The sequence below is a fragment of the Haliotis rufescens genome, unplaced genomic scaffold (genome assembly GCF_023055435.1).
Source record: "Haliotis rufescens isolate VD_foot unplaced genomic scaffold, xgHalRufe1.0.p SCAF_80, whole genome shotgun sequence".
Classification (NCBI taxonomy): domain Eukaryota; kingdom Metazoa; phylum Mollusca; class Gastropoda; order Lepetellida; family Haliotidae; genus Haliotis; species Haliotis rufescens.
In genome coordinates, this window is record NW_025964373.1 from 1084103 (window position 1) to 1100872 (window position 16770).

Below are 16770 nucleotides of genomic sequence, written 5' to 3' on the forward strand. Positions count from 1 at the left end.
TAACCCCAACATTGTTGAAAGTATGTGTTCGAGGCCTATGTTATTGAGCACATGCGTGGTCTATATGATCATTGATGCCTCGTGGAGATCCGGGGAGGAATACCTTAGATGTATGACGAATAATAAGGATTGACTGTCAATATGCGTGACCTGACTGTATGTGTCATTGTGCCTCGACTGCTTGGATTGTTGCTCATGCCATCAACCACCGGTCAAGATTTACTTATGTTCAGGCTGTCGTGATTTAGCTGTGAATATTGTTGCCGGCGTAACATATCATGGATCCACTCACTATAAGACCGACAACAGACAATGGTCTTTACAATTACATAAGATAAGATACGATAATACTATAGAGCCTCAAAGGTCTTCCAAATTATTATTATAAAAAAACATGATGACTACGAACCTATTTTTCAATAAGTACGTTAATATGGACTTGCAGCATGTCAAGCTGAAATATTAGTTAAAAGGGTTGAAGGACTTTTGGAAGCTGTTTGTTCTTGCATGCAGTCGGCGTCAGAAGCAAATTTCATATACCGTATTCGACGTAATAAGCGCCCCGCTCTAATAAGCGCCCACGGCGATATTTGCTAATATGTTGGCTAGTGAACAAACCCAATTAGCACCCCTTCCGATTGATCAATGTACACAAGACTTATTTATTCGCGTATAATACGCACTTGTGTGTTATATGCACCCTTTATGGGCAAATAAATTCTGCAAAAATATATCTGTCGTATATAAACATTTCAGGCCGTCAGCATACACCACGAACTTTATCTTTTAACTCTGTTTTTTTTCACCAAAATAATATTCTAATAAGAGCCCCCTATTTCTAATTTTGAGAGCGCCCTGGGCACTTATTACGTCGAATACGGTACCAGGAATAAGACATGATCATCGACTTTTAGTAATTTCTAAATACTTTTTCGCGACCGGGGTTGATCGAACTATTGCTTAGAATCTACTAAATGAAACGTATTTTCTGGGCGTTATTTGGTAATGTCAAATGAATGTGGTTTGCTTTCTGTTACACCACGTCGGTTAACCGTACAGAAGGTAAATATATCTATATGGTCAGCTGAGAAAACACAGCTCATGCTTGTCAGATCTTTAACTGGCGTAGCGCTATTTTTAGAACTGAGGATTCCCCGCTTCATTTTGACCAATGACAAGCCTTGAATAAATGTGTGCGTTACAGCTGTCAAGACGTAATGGCGGATTGTAGGTTGCAACTTCAACTGACTGATATGTAAAACTTCTGACATTATGATAGTTTGAGCCACAATACATGTAATGAGTGACAAGTCTGGTGGAGTTAAGCAAAAATCACAAGAAAATTTGGATAAAAACCATGACAAGTCAGCGAATGGGTCGGGTGAAAATTCACGATCCAACTTGAGCGAAAGTGGAAGCCCTGAAAAGGTCTCGACTGCCTCGAAATATGACCCCAAAGCTCGTTCCTTTGACAGGAAGACCTCGCCAAGGCCTCCGCCAAAGGGTAGAGGTGTATACAAGAATGGTGGACCCAAACCTCGACGGGAAGATGAACGAAATTTTAATTCTAACGCCAAAGGCTTCCGCAGATACGACACAAAGTCGGGTGCTCCTCCGCCACCCCAAACAACTTCATCTCTGTCAGAGAAAAAGACAATAGGTTTGTTCATTAACATTATCACAGCTGTTGATTTTAGTAACGTGTGTATGCGATTGTGTTCCAGTATGTGCACACAAAAAAAGCGTGCACAAGAGTAACATGTTCGAAACGAAAATACCCTGTTCGCAGAATTCGTTACACCGGTAACATCCAGACCAGGACAGATTTCCTATCGTTTCCCCTATTTTGGGTATATTACTAACATAAACTTGATGGAGGGGTGACATGTGGTGACTTTATATATACTAAGTGCTTACATATTATGCTAATTATTTTACCACTTGCCTCAGTAGTAATGATTCTAAGATTCTTTGCCAAAATATTATTGGTGCCAACAGTACTTTATCCTGCGATAAAGTACACTTTCTGTGTTATGTCATAATAGTCTGACGTCTTGACGTTCAAATTACCAACCCCCTGATCTAACGTTTCCTTTCTAACATTGTTCAATCATTCCTGTCAATCAATATGGTGCATCTACATTAATATCAATGATTGGTGAAAGTTTCAAAAATGGGGAATTGAACATTTGAAGAAATAAGGCAAAATAGTGTCAACCATCACACATGCTGCGGGGTTATCCCAAACATATACAAACTACAGTATCCGTACCACAGCAGCCACAAAATTGTTCGAGGCATGTGTTTGTGCCCTATGAGTTATGGCTGTCTCCAGCCACTGGAATGAGCAATCTTTCAAACATTTTTAGACCACACCTGTTGCTCAGCATAGAGCATGTAGCAAAATACTGCAGTCAAATAACTTGACTGCTGTTGCCCTTCTCCGACTATTCATCCCTTTTCAACGTCATTTCTTCACCAAGCCATTGATTTAATGATTACAGTATCATATAGTGCAACAAGTTCAGTATAGGCATGATAAGCATTCCTTTTCATGGCATGCAGTATGCAGTGATAATTCTAGCCCATATATTTGAAAAAAAGGCCCACATTTTCAAAGACAATGGGTCAGTTTAGCACTGCGCTGTATGGGCAAGTGTGGGTGTACCTCTGGAATATTTAAAATGTTCAAATAATGGGCACATATCAGAAAATTGATGTGACCTTATTTCTGGAGATTTGAACATGTGCTCGTAAATTGGATGACGTTATTTTTTTAGAGGGAAGTGTCTTGTGAGTTGTTCCCCATACATGTAGCTGGACAGCACAGATGAACGCAATAGCTGAACAATCACACCCAAAAGTGGGAGAGATATCGCAGTCAGTATCAACACACATGTTCCATTACAACAGTCAATTCATTTGGAAGTATCACTAAACCGCATCGCCACAATCTGAAATGAAAATTGTGTGTATACTAAAGTTTTGAGATGTGATAAAAGTGACTTTTTGATTTGCAACTCTGTTGACATAATGTAGACTACAGTTTGACTGACTCAATCGTCCAACATGTCCAATACCATCTATTTACAAAGTTAAACAGTGATTTTGCTGCAAACAAATGACATCAAGATATTCTCAAAATTTGATCTGCATAATAGTGACATTTTACATCAATACAAAATTTGAAAATAATATGAAGGACAGTTAGGATAACAATCAGCATGATCAGTCAATGTTTTTGAAAATGAACCAATCTGAAATCCTTTTAAGATGTTGATACATGTCCATCCTCAGTATTGGATATGGCAGTGTCATCATTATTCGCTGTGTTGGGGCAAGGGATGTGATTACAATAGTTGTTTTCACTGAAGAATGGAAAAGTAGAGCATCCCATGCTTGTCATGTTATTACTTTGTGAAGGACCAATGAAGTAGCACTAAAACATTCATTCATTTTAAACAACCAGGACATGTACAAGTACATAGTTAAACCTAATAACAGACTAACACTAGTAGAGGACTGTAGCTAATTTGAAATCCTGCTGTCAAAATAGTTCATGTTATCAACCATGTCCACATTATCAGGATTATCACTTATATCAGGATTATCAATTGGGTCACAGGCTAGAATTAACATGATTGAGGTGATCAGGTCATGTGATGCTTTAGTTGCTACCAGCCGTGTTTCAAGATGATGACTTTGACAAATTTTGATCAGATAATGGATTTAGACAGCATTCAATATGTAGAGAGATAGCCATGATGGCATCAACATGATTACTAAAGCAGTCAAATATCACATGAAGGCAAGCAACCAGCAGGATTGGTGACAGTACAGTCAGCCTGGTCATATAACATGTGACGCATACATCATGATACACCCGTGAAGAACCGGGGTAGAATAGTCTTCAGCAACCCATGCTTGTCGTAACAGGCGACTGATGGGATCGGTTGGTCAGGCTCGCTGACTTGGTTGATGCATGTCATTGTATCCCATTTGCATAGATCAAAACTTATGATGTCAATCACTGGATTGTCTGGTCCAGACTCAATTAGTTACAGACTGACGTCATATAGCTGGAATATTGCTGAGAGCAGCATTAAACATCATGATACATGATATAACCTAATCATGCTAACTATCCTCCTGAAAATATAGCACCCCTTCTACATATTTCCATCTAAACAATATACTTAGTTTCTAACGAACTAGACCACCTCCGTGGTCAACTGGTAAAGAGCACCCGCATGGAAAGCGGAAGGTCTGGGGTTCAGTCCCTGGTCAAGTCATGCTAAAAGACATTAAAGATGGTACTTGTTGTTACCCTGCCTGGTGCTCGGCATGGCATTAAGGAGCTGAAACAAGGACTGGTCGGGCTCAGAGCCAGTCTATTGTGTGAGTGGGGTATTCACTCTTAAACTGCAGCATGGTGTCTCTCTCACGCACGCACGTTCGCTCACTTACAAGCTCACTCACTCACAGTGCAATAATCTTGGACACAATGTTAAACCTCATTTAACCTCACCACACCTCTTAATGAAAACTCTTTGTTTTTATTTACCAAGTGAAATACATGTACTCATATTGAAATATTAAAACCAAATTTGAATTTCTAACATGTCTAATGCCATGTTTTGCAGCTGTTCCCTGGCAGTAGTTATTTAGCTATGTTGTTGCCTCCTCTGTTTCTCTACATTGCTGGCATTGTAGACATTCATCAAACTGAGATCAGTGTCACATGTACATATTTCCTAAACATACAATGGAATTAGGAATATATGCAAGTAGACAAGGGATGGTGCTCAACTTTTTCCAGCTGTATATCTTTCTCACCAAAGTTCCTCAGTTTGATTTTTTGGTCACCTATGTTGAATTGTTCAGTTCAAAATAAACAAATAAAACCAATATAAATATTTCCATGATTTCAGATTTCTGTGAAAAGTAACGTCCCAGACATACACATGATCCATCATCAGGTTTATCTGTGAACACGTTCATGAGTCTGTGTGGTCAATATTGCTAACAGCTATTTTTCTAGGTCACTATGTGATTTCATATCGTTTCATGTTTGTGACGAATTCTGCTTCACTGTGGTTATTAATTTATAACAAAGTAATACGTACATATGTTTATAGGCATGCATCGGTTAATCTCGTGTTAGTATCCCTGCAGAAGCGTTGTCACCAATGTTCCAAGGATGATCTTCATAACAAGTAAACCTGTCGCCACGTTTATCAACAGGTGTCCCTGACTGTGTGTTCCTATTGGCTGTTAATACAAAGTATATATGTATTATAAATGAACAGATGTGTGTGTTCCCACACTGCTATCTGTTAGCACAGGTTGTAACCACTGCAGTATTGACTGTGTGTATTTCCTCTGTGCCTCACATAGACAGTTGTCGATTGCATGTATATTTGAAGCTGGACTGAATATATTCCTCTGTGCCTCACATAGACACTTGTCAAATGCATGTACATTTCAAGCTGGACTGAACGTACACACCTGCATGTCAGTATCACATGAGCACAGGTACAGCAATCAATGCAGTGTTCCCTTTGCTGACACAGGTTTAATTGGAAAATGCACGGCAGTGAAGACTGCAACTGGGACTGTTTGAAGCTGACATATGGATGTGGGTCGTGTAGCATATGGCTGAGGTGTAACCTGACCTCGTAACACTGACAGTGGACTGTTTAACATGGGGACTTGTATGTTGTGGTGGTGATAGCAAGTTGGAAGATATGGCCCTGCTATGGAGTTTTGTCAACATTATGTAACTGAAATTGACATGATTGACATTGATGGGCTGGAGCAGGGATTGGAGGAGCCTAACTATGATTCATGGAGCAATGAACATGCTGACAGTCATTGTACAGAGTTTTACCCTACTCTCGATGGTAGGGTAGCTTTTCCAGTACTGTTACTTGAGCTTGAACATTCTGACATACAAATGTCAAATCAGTAACATTAAATATGAATTATGTTTTTGATTTAGAGAATCAATAAACTGCATGTAATTCTTGAATAATTTACATGTCTATTGCCATGGCATTCGTCCACATTGTTGACAATAGTATTTTTGTAACAGCTGTTAATTGACTTGTTCTTATCACTAATGCTTATCATGATCACACAGCATGTCTACAATTCTTCAGTGCTGTACATATTCTAGACACAACTACTGTTAATGTGGTTAACTTTGTTCAAGATGATATTTACAACATATATCTAAACATGCTTTAGACATGTGAAATTATTGCCGGTTAACATGATTAATGACATTTCTTTAAGATATTCATTTAAGAAATAAACAACGAGTTAGAGTTATTTATCGTACAATAACACTGCAGTGAGAATAAACCATGAGGGTGGAGGGTTTTACTGTATGATAAACAACCATGAGTCATTTACGTATTTCTTATGTGAGATATCAACATCATGTACAGCCTCTTTGAGGATGATGATAAAATGTTCAAACATATTTTAATAATGATGACTCCCTGAATAGAATCCGACCTCAGCAATCTCAGACAAGTCAAAGAACGGGTGGGTTAAGTTTGGTATGTCCCGCATATTCTCACAATTCTCATGTCAATTGTCTGTACCTTTTCTCCTAATACCAATTGTCATGTCTCTCCCACTTTTCGATGCAATTGTTCGGCCACTGCTGCATCTATAGGGAACAACTCATCCTCTCAAAATAACGGCGTTAGAAATTGGCACTAGTCCCATAGTACTTACCAAACTGCCCAATAGTAAAGGTATCATAAGGACGAGTAGATATTTGCCATTTTTTAGAGTTTTGCTACCAGGGCACATGTATATGTTATCATTACCATTTGTCTACCGCTAACTTGGTTATTAGTTAGTACATGAATCATAATGAATTGGGAAATCTATGATTCCAATTTGGGAATTTTGAATGACTTTAGCTGCAGACTTGGGGCCAAATATCAGCCTCAGAGCAGGTCTATATAAATCTCTGATATGTTATACATCATATAGAGAAGGTCAGTTGAACATGTTGAAAGGAACTGGTTATTGACCAATGATCAAAGATGATTGACAATGCAACCCTGGTCTATTTCCCTGATCCCCAAGTACTACATATTTATGATATCTGCATGATCTGCAGCAGTACAAAAGTTTTTAACATGAAGTTCACACAATATTTGGCGTTTCAATTTGACAGAATGGTCAGTTACTCTGTGTTTACAATTGTTGAAGCTTAAAAATAGATTGGTTAGACTTTAATTTTGAAGTCATTGTTGTTGCCCTGTGTGCATATATTTTCAACCCACACCAAATTGCCAGAACACAATCAAGTCAGCGATCTAATTACTTGTGGCTGAGTGGGTTAGATGGATGACTTTGTGAAGGAGCCTTGGTGGCTGAGTGGGTTAGATGGATGACTTTGTGAAGGAGCCTTGGTGGCTGAGTGGGTTAGATGGATGACTTTGTGAAGGAGCCTTGGTGGCTGAGTGGGTTAGATGGATGACTTTGTGAAGGAGCCTTGGTGGCAGAGTGGGTTAGATGGATGGCTTTTGTGTGGGAGCCTTGGTGGCTGAGTGGGTTAGATGGTTGACTTTGTGAAGGAGCCTTGGTGGCTGAGTGGGTTAGATGGATGACTTTGTGAAGGAGCCTTGGTGGCTGAGTGGGTTAGATGGATGACTTTGTGTGGGAGCCTTGGTGGCTGAGTGGGTTAGATGGATGACTTTGTGAAGGAGCCTTGGTGGCTCAGTGGGTTAGATGGATGACTTTGTGTGGGAGCCTAGTTGGCTGAGTGGGTTAGATGGATGACTTTGTGAAGGAGCCTTGGTGGCTGAGTGGGTTAGATGGATGACTTTGTGTGGGAGCCTAGTTGGCTGAGTGGGTTAGATGGATGACTTTGTGAAGGAGCCTCGGTGGCTGAGTGGGTTAGATGGTTGACTTTGTGAAGGAGCCTTGGTGGCTGAGTGGGTAAGATAGATGACTTTGTGAAGGAGCCTCGGTGGCTGAGTGGGTTAGATGGATGACTTTGTGTGGGAGCCTAGTTGTCTGAGTGGGTTAGATGGATGACTTTGTGAAGGAGCCTTGGTGGCTGAGTGGGTTAGATGGATGACTTTGTGAAGGAGCCTTGGTGGCTGAGTGGGTTAGATGGATGACTTTGTGTGGGAGCCTAGTTGTCTGAGTGGGTTAGATGGTTGACTTTGTGAAGGAGCCTTGGTGGCTGAGTGGGTTAGATGGATGACTTTGTGTGGGAGCCTTGGTGGCTGATAGGGTTAGATGGATGACTTTGTGATGAAGCCTCGGTGGCTGAGTGGGTTAGATGGATGACTTTGTGAAGGAGCCTTGGTGGTTGAGTGGGTTAGATGGATGACTTTGTGAAGGAGCCTCGGTGGCTGAGTGGGTTAGATGGATGACTTTGTGAAGGAGCCTTGGTGGCTGAGTGGGTTAGATGGATGACTTTGTGAAGGAGCCTTGGTGGCTGAGTGGGTTAGATGGATGACTTTGTGAAGGAGCCTTGGTGGCTGAGTGGTTTAGATGGATGACTTTGTGTGGGAGCCTCGGTGGCTGAGTGGGTTAGATGGATGACTTTGTGAGGAAGCCTTGGTGGCTGAGTGGGTTAGATGGATGACTTTGTGTGTGAGCCTAGTTGGCTGAGTGGGTTAGATGGATGACTTTGTGAAGGAGCCTTGGTGGCTGAGTGGGTTAGATGGATGACTTTGTGAAGGAGCCTTGGTGGCTGAGTGGGTTAGATGGATGACGTGGTGAGGGAGCCTAGTTGGCTGAGTGGGTTAGATGGATGACTTTGTGAAGGAGCCTTGGTGGCTGAGTGGGTTAGATGGATGACTTTGTGAAGGAGCCTTGGTGGCAGAGTGGGTTAGATGGATGGCTTTTGTGTGGGAGCCTTGGTGGCTGAGTGGGTTAGATGGTTGACTTTGTGAAGGAGCCTTGGTGGCTGAGTGGGTTAGATGGATGACTTTGTGAAGGAGCCTTGGTGGCTGAGTGGGTTAGATGGATGACTTTGTGTGGGAGCCTTGGTGGCTGAGTGGGTTAGATGGATGACTTTGTGAAGGAGCCTTGGTGGCTCAGTGGGTTAGATGGATGACTTTGTGTGGGAGCCTAGTTGGCTGAGTGGGTTAGATGGATGACTTTGTGAAGGAGCCTTGGTGGCTGAGTGGGTTAGATGGATGACTTTGTGTGGGAGCCTAGTTGGCTGAGTGGGTTAGATGGATGACTTTGTGTGGGAGCCTTGGTGGCTGAGTGGGTTAGATGGATGACTTTGTGTGGGAGCCTTGGTGGCTGAGTGGGTTAGATGGATGACTTTGTGAAGGAGCCTCGGTGGCTGAGTGGGTTAGATGGTTGACTTTGTGAAGGAGCCTTGGTGGCTGAGTGGGTAAGATAGATGACTTTGTGAAGGAGCCTCGGTGGCTGAGTGGGTTAGATGGATGACTTTGTGTGGGAGCCTAGTTGTCTGAGTGGGTTAGATGGATGACTTTGTGAAGGAGCCTTGGTGGCTGAGTGGGTTAGATGGATGACTTTGTGAAGGAGCCTTGGTGGCTGAGTGGGTTAGATGGATGACTTTGTGTGGGAGCCTAGTTGTCTGAGTGGGTTAGATGGTTGACTTTGTGAAGGAGCCTTGGTGGCTGAGTGGGTTAGATGGATGACTTTGTGTGGGAGCCTTGGTGGCTGATAGGGTTAGATGGATGACTTTGTGATGAAGCCTCGGTGGCTGAGTGGGTTAGATGGATGACTTTGTGAAGGAGCCTTGGTGGTTGAGTGGGTTAGATGGATGACTTTGTGAAGGAGCCTCGGTGGCTGAGTGGGTTAGATGGATGACTTTGTGAAGGAGCCTTGGTGGCTGAGTGGGTTAGATGGATGACTTTGTGAAGGAGCCTTGGTGGCTGAGTGGGTTAGATGGATGACTTTGTGAAGGAGCCTTGGTGGCTGAGTGGTTTAGATGGATGACTTTGTGTGGGAGCCTCGGTGGCTGAGTGGGTTAGATGGATGACTTTGTGAGGAAGCCTTGGTGGCTGAGTGGGTTAGATGGATGACTTTGTGTGTGAGCCTAGTTGGCTGAGTGGGTTAGATGGATGACTTTGTGAAGGAGCCTTGGTGGCTGAGTGGGTTAGATGGACGACTTTGTGAAGGAGCCTTGGTGGCTGAGTGGGTTAGATGGATGACTTTGTGAAGGAGCCTTGGTGGCTGAGTGGGTTAGATGGATGACTTTGTGAAGGAGCCTTGGTGGCTGAGTGGGTTAGATGGATGACTTTGTGAGGGAGCCTTGGTGGCTGAGTGGGTTAGATAAATGACTTTGTGTGGGAGCCTTGGTGGCTGAGTGGGTTAGATGGATGACTTTGTGAGGAAACCTCGGTGGCTGAGTGGGTAAGATAGAAGACTTTGTGAAGGAGCCTTGGTGGCTGAGTGGGTTAGATGGATGACTTTGTGAAGGAGCCTCGGTGGCTGAGTGGGTTAGATGGATGACTTTGTGAGGAAGCCTTGGTGGCTGAGTGGGTTAGATGGATGACTTTGTGAGGAAGCCTCAGTAGATCGGATGGTCAAGCGCGCTGATGCATATCTTCGTATCCAAATTGCAAAGATCGATGCACATGATATCAATCACTAGGTTGTCTTGTCCAGACTGGATTATTTACAGACTGTTGTCATATCTGTCATATCTAGCGTTAAGCAAACAAGAAACAAACAAATTCATGGTAGTTCTAGGGCTTGTCCAACCTCAGAGGGATTGTTCCAACAATCTGTTGAAATTTCAAACTGGTGATTGCCTATTTGTATTTGATCTCACAAAAGTGAGAAACATGTGTACATGTGGATCTACAATGTATTACAGTTTGGGCCAATAGAAATATATTCTGCTTTCAGAACCAGGCAAGACTTTCACTGATGAGTCTCGACTGTCCAAGGTGATGCGGCGTTTGCTCCGAGATGCAGATCGAGACCGAAGACTCACAGCAGCCAAGCAACTTAAAGACTATCTACACACTGTAGAAGGAGGGAAGGTAGGAGATAACACGACAATACCACCATGTAAAGACTATCTACACACTGTAGAAGGAGGGAAGGTAGGAGATAACATGACAATACCACCATGTAAAGACTATCTACACACTGTAGAAGGAGGGAAGGTAGGAGATAACACGACAATACCACTATGTAAAGACTATCTACACACTGTAGAAGGAGGGAAGGTAGGAGATAACACGACAATACCACCATGTAAAGACTATCTACACACTGTAGAAGGAGGGAAGGTAGGAGATAACACGACAATACCACTATGTAAAGACTATCTACACACTGTAGAAGGAGGGAAGGTAGGAGATAACACGACAATACCACCATGTAAAGACTATCTACACACTGTAGAAGGAGGGAAGACATAATCATTATGAAGGATCTTTTAGCAGTGTTTAGGAATAAGAAATAAGAAAGAATAAGATTGTGTATTGATAAAACCACATGCTATATGGTCTGGTTTCCAGTGTTTCTAGAAAATGGGAAACCTGAAAACATGTACATGTATAAGTAATGAGTCAGTGAGCATGGTGAGTGAGTGAGTGAGTGAGTGAGTGAGTGAGTGACACTGCTTGGATGTTGTTTAGGCTATGTATATATATATCACGGTGGGTCAGCTTCACTTGGGAGGAAAGCCTGAAGTGATGCAGCTCTTCGACGTTTACTTCTTTGGTGAAATCCATGAGCACAAGTACAGTGCTCACAAACCTAGAAACATAATCTGTGTCAGTCTGAGATTGAAACCCACAGCCATAGGTTTCTGGCTTGCTTATGAATGCAAGCCTGCACAGCGAGTTGTTGTACAGTGGTAGAAACTAACAGTTTTGGTCTACTAGTCCTTATAATGATAACATATAGCAAAACCTCTTAAAATGGCAAATTTCTACTGGTCCTTATGATACCCTAAATTTTGGGCAATTTGGCAAGGAATACAGGACTATTGCCAATATCTCATGCTGTTGTGTCTTGTACAGTGCCCAGTCATCTAAGTCATGAGCAAGCAGAATCTTTGACTTTATGATTCATTCATCATGTTCATGATATTGCAAATACATAGCTGATAAATTAATCCTATGATCAGTGAGTGAATGAGTATGGTTTTACGCCACTTTTAGCAATATCATGACAGGGGACACCAGAACTGGGCTTCACACATTGTACCCATGTCGGGAATTGAACCCAGGTCTTCGGCGTGACGAGCGAACACTCTAACTGCCCCCCTGGAGCAGTAGGAACAATAGTAGTAATAGATTTTGTTGAATGCCCGGTCCACTGTTGTTGGAATATTCAATATGGTCGTTAGCTGATAATGCTAGCTATCGATGAAGCCACCTCTGGTTTATGATGCACTTTCCTGTCCAACTTGGTTTGATAGGGACTCTCTCTTGGCTCGTTTAAATTCATTTTTTCATTGAAGATGTTGATTCAAGCGTCTCTGTTACTTTCTGAGCACTGCCCTAGGGATGTTTGGCCAGTGAGCAAATGTGTAGCTTGTAAAGTTAAATGATAGGTTGTATATTTCTAACTGAACGGTCAGTCATATAGCTGTAATATTGCTGAGTGCGGTGTTAAACACCAAACAACAGAAATATTACAGCGGCTTTGTCTAACTTTGTTACTGTGGTTACTAGTATCTGTTTACAAGAGTCATTGCAACTAATTTTACTTACTTTTGCTGGTACCAATTCTAATAGTTGACTTGGACGTGAGTGTAGAGAGATTCTGGGGCATTATGTAGACAAGTGTTGATGGGAGTCAGTGTGTTCACCTGGTGGCCCCCCATGTGCATTCTGCATTAGATAGGTCTCCAGCAACCTATGCTTGTTGTAAGGGGTGCCTCGGGCGATGGCGTGTCATCAGACTCTGACACTACAGTGTGGATTGTTTCTCACTATTTTATCAAACACTCGACTGTCTGGTCCAGACTAGATTAGTTACAGGCCGCTGTCATATAGCTGGAAAATTGCTGAGTCAAGCATTAAACAGCAAACAAACATCACCTTGTGTCAGTGTTTTCCTGTTTTACTCCATGTTAACTCTGTTTTTGCAGGCTGCTGTGAAGTCAGCAGATGACCTACTGGCTGCCCTGCCTGGGATCTTCTTTGAGAGGTCAGTCGGCAGTATGTCTAAGGGTGAAATGATACATCACAATGACTTCATGTGACAATACCATACACGATGCATTTTTTACTGTATCGATACAAGACCATACACTTGCTAAAATAAATTTCTTACTTCTCATTTAATTACCCCCAGCGTGTTTGTCTGTCAAAAATCTTAAAATGTGTTGTAATTAGCATTTCAAGTTCTTTACTAAAACTAGCCACAACAAACCTGCATCTAAATCTAGCTGTTCCTTTTGAATCTGCTCTGAAATATTTATTTTCAATAAGTTTCCACACGATTTGTTGTAAATATGCGTATCACAGTTGTGACCTGCTGTATCGTTTCACCATAAGTATGTCTGGATGAATCGATCACTGGCAACACTGTTTGTTGATACTCCATGCAGAAACAACCTAGACGATCCGGGGTAGAATAGGTCCTCAGCAACCCATGCTTGCTGTAAAAGGCGACTATGCTTGTCGTAAAAGGCGACTAACGGGATCGGGTGGTCAGGCTTGCTGACTTGGTTGGTGCATGTCATTGATCCCAATTGCGTGGATCGATGCTCATGATATAAATCACTGGATTGTCTGGTCCAGACTTGATTATTTATAGACCCCCGTTTTATAGCTGGAATATTGCTGAGTACAGCGTTAAACAACAAACCAACGAACCAACCAATCATACAGAACCACTGGAAAATGGCCAGGCTTGAATTCCATGAGCCTGTCTTCTTCAGATAAATAGGTAAACCAAGCCAAACTGAACTGCCACTGACCGCCTCCGTGGTCTAGTGGTATAGTGTCCACCCGGAGAGCAGTAGGTCTGGGGTTCGACCCCCGGCCGTGTCATACCAAAAGACGTACTTGTTGTTACCCTGTCTGGCGCTCAGCATTTAGGGGCTAAAACAAGGTCGGCTCGGAGTCAGTATACTGTGTCTGAGTGGCGTATTCATGTTAAACTGCAGCATGGTATCTCACTAGGCTAGCCCTATAAATTGGCATCAGTCCTAACTAGTAATGAATTAATGCTGAACTTGTCCAAATGTAATTAAATTTGCCCACGACTTTTACAATGGATGTTTGGTTGTCAATATGTCAAGAACTAATAAAGGTGTCTTCATTATTTTTTGCTTTGCTTGTATTCCTTAGAAGTTTAAGAAAAGTCAGTTTGTTGTGCTAAAAATAGTAGTTAAAATTTTGGCTGCCCGTAACTACTAGTACAAGCAGCCACACACACACACACACACACACACACACACACACATGTGCATGCACGTCGCTTTATAAGTGCAATAATCTTGGAAGCGATGTTAAACCCAATTTCCCCTCACCTCACCTGAACTGCCTCTGTGTATTACCTTGCAATGACTATGTCTTCATCACCGCATGTTTGAATATAGACCTCAAATGATGACGTCATTGCAACTGATAAAATATATGATATAAAACTCTCCTAGCCATTGTTCCAAATGGATGTATAAAGAAAGTCAACATGGTCATGGACCCTGATGTTATTCATTCAAGAATTAGGGGATCTTCAATTACTACAGCAGAAAATGTCAAGGTCACCCTTTATTTCTAACACTGATATGTAGGGAGGTATCAGTCCTTGGAAATGAAAGATTTCCTGTGTTTTGTTGTAGAGGGTACCGGGAGGTGAAGGTGGAAGTAGCCTTGTCTATTGGAGCTATAGGCAGTGCTGTTGGTCAGGATATGCAGAGGTAAGAGTGACACGATTGAGACTTTTCAAGATAAGGCTGTAGAAAACCATCTTACATTTTCTTGGTTCTTGCACTTTCTTTTAAAGATAACATGTTTAAGTTTAAAAATAAAATCATTATGACCGCATAGTAAATATTACAGCATACTTCATCAGTTATAAAACAACAGTGTACGCTGTCACCTGGCAACAGTCCTAAGTCGGAACATGATGAGAAGCAAATGTTTTTGATCAGGGCTTCGTATTGTTTGTTATAACCATTTTTTCATCACATGATGTATTTCCAATTTTCAGCTTTTTCCAGTGGTTGTTTGGCCAGACCGAGACAGTGTTTGAGGACGAGGTGAAGACCTTCTATCTCCTGGCCTTGCTTGAGGTAGGAACCATGTCGGCAGGCGCCCTCAGGCTGTGTACTTACAGAGGCAGACTAAGTGCTTTTGTACAGTTTGTGAGGGGGGGGATTTGTAAGTTGAATTACCTGATGCAAAACTGTGAACTCAATCGTTCACCCTAGTCCACTTGTCATTTGTTTCAGACTTTGCGTTGTGATGAAAAGAGACAGAATGCTGCAGAACTTATGCAGGTAAGCTTGATGCAGAGATGTTGCTAGAGACAAATGTCATGGGACATTTTCATGATTTTAGCAGATTTTGATAAGAAATCCCTCTATACCATTACCAAAATTGTAAAACATCTTTAGGATTTTGTGGATCATACAATGTCCTAGAAAATGAACCAGTGTGAACCACTGGCATCAACTACGTATTGAATAAAAGCATGGCTGTATTTGGTGGAAGGGCAGATGCATGTAATAAACAGATAAACGTGACGTTTGCTGTCATGGCGGGATTGTTTCTCGTGATCCAAGTTGTTCCTCATAAGTCATAAGTCAAGCTTCTTATGGGTAGCCTAGTGGTTAAAGCATGGCTCGTCACCCTGAAGACCTGGGTTCCATTCCCGACATGGGTATAATGTGTGAAGCCCATTTCTGGGGACCCCTGCTGTGATATTGCTAAAAGCAGCGTAAAGCCATACTCACTCACTCACTGAATAGTAAGAAAACCGGCTTGGTATTTGAAGCCAAGGAAACAGACAATCATGATGTATGTTTGTATTGCTACATTCTGCTGTTGATGGTGGAGATATTGCTGCTGCTGTTGTAGCTGGTGATGGAGAAGATACAGACCTTGCTGGAGAATGCTGACACGCCAGAACTACTGACGGCTGTGGTAGATGTCATCATGTTTATTGCCAAGATCTACCCACACATCTTCAGCATGCACTTTAGGGTGAGTGACATCTTGCCAACTGATATAGTTACTATAGTGTGGGTACATTTCTTTCAGATGCCTGTTTAACAATAGATGTATGTAAACATTTGTATGAAATGATGAAAATCTGATACTTTTGGGTTCTTAAAATCTCCCAAATGTTCTAGGAAATTTAGTTTTTCAGGTGAAATTTCAAGATAAGTGTATATATTTTGAACCATTTCTCAGGGGATTGAGTACCCCAGAGGCCATCGTGGTTATCAGTAGGACACCAGCCAGGCAGAATTGTATCCTTACCATGCTAGAGTATCTTAACCCAGAGGCCATCATGGTTATCAGTAGCACATCAGCCAGGCAGAGTTGTATCATTACCATGCTAGAGTATCTTAACCCAGAGGCCATCATGGTTATCAGTAGCACATCAGCCAGGCAGAGTTGTATCATTACCATGCTAGAGCATCTTAACCCAGAGGCCATCGTGGTTATCAGTAGCACATCAGCCAGGCAGAGTTGTATCATTACCATGCTAGAGCATCTTAACCCAGAGGCCATCGTGGTTATCAGTAGGACAGCAGCAAGGCAGAGTTGTATCATTACCATGCTAGAGTATCTTAACCCAGAGGCCATCGTGGTTATCAGTAGGACA

General features: G+C 42.1%; 1 protein-coding gene across 3 annotated transcripts in view; it reads left to right on the top strand.

Annotated features, from left to right (window-relative positions):
- The first annotated feature begins 1207 nt into the window (after nt 1-1207).
- Nucleotides 1208-16770, top strand: part of LOC124137375 (serine/threonine-protein kinase SMG1-like) — a 124255-nt gene continuing 108692 nt past the window's right edge. For 2 of the 3 annotated variants that reach the window (XM_048390006.1, XM_048390008.1), the window contains exons 1-7: nt 1208-1660; nt 10873-11009; nt 13076-13134; nt 14777-14854; nt 15148-15229; nt 15389-15436; nt 16017-16142. In XM_048390006.1, the coding sequence (XP_048245963.1) occupies nt 1300-1660; nt 10873-11009; nt 13076-13134; nt 14777-14854; nt 15148-15229; nt 15389-15436; nt 16017-16142 (891 nt within the window). In that variant the 5' untranslated portion in view covers nt 1208-1299. Of the gene's footprint in view, nt 1661-5632; nt 5904-10872; nt 11010-13075; nt 13135-14776; nt 14855-15147; nt 15230-15388; nt 15437-16016; nt 16143-16770 lie in introns of those variants that run through there. The other variant, XM_048390007.1, reaches the window with a different exon arrangement.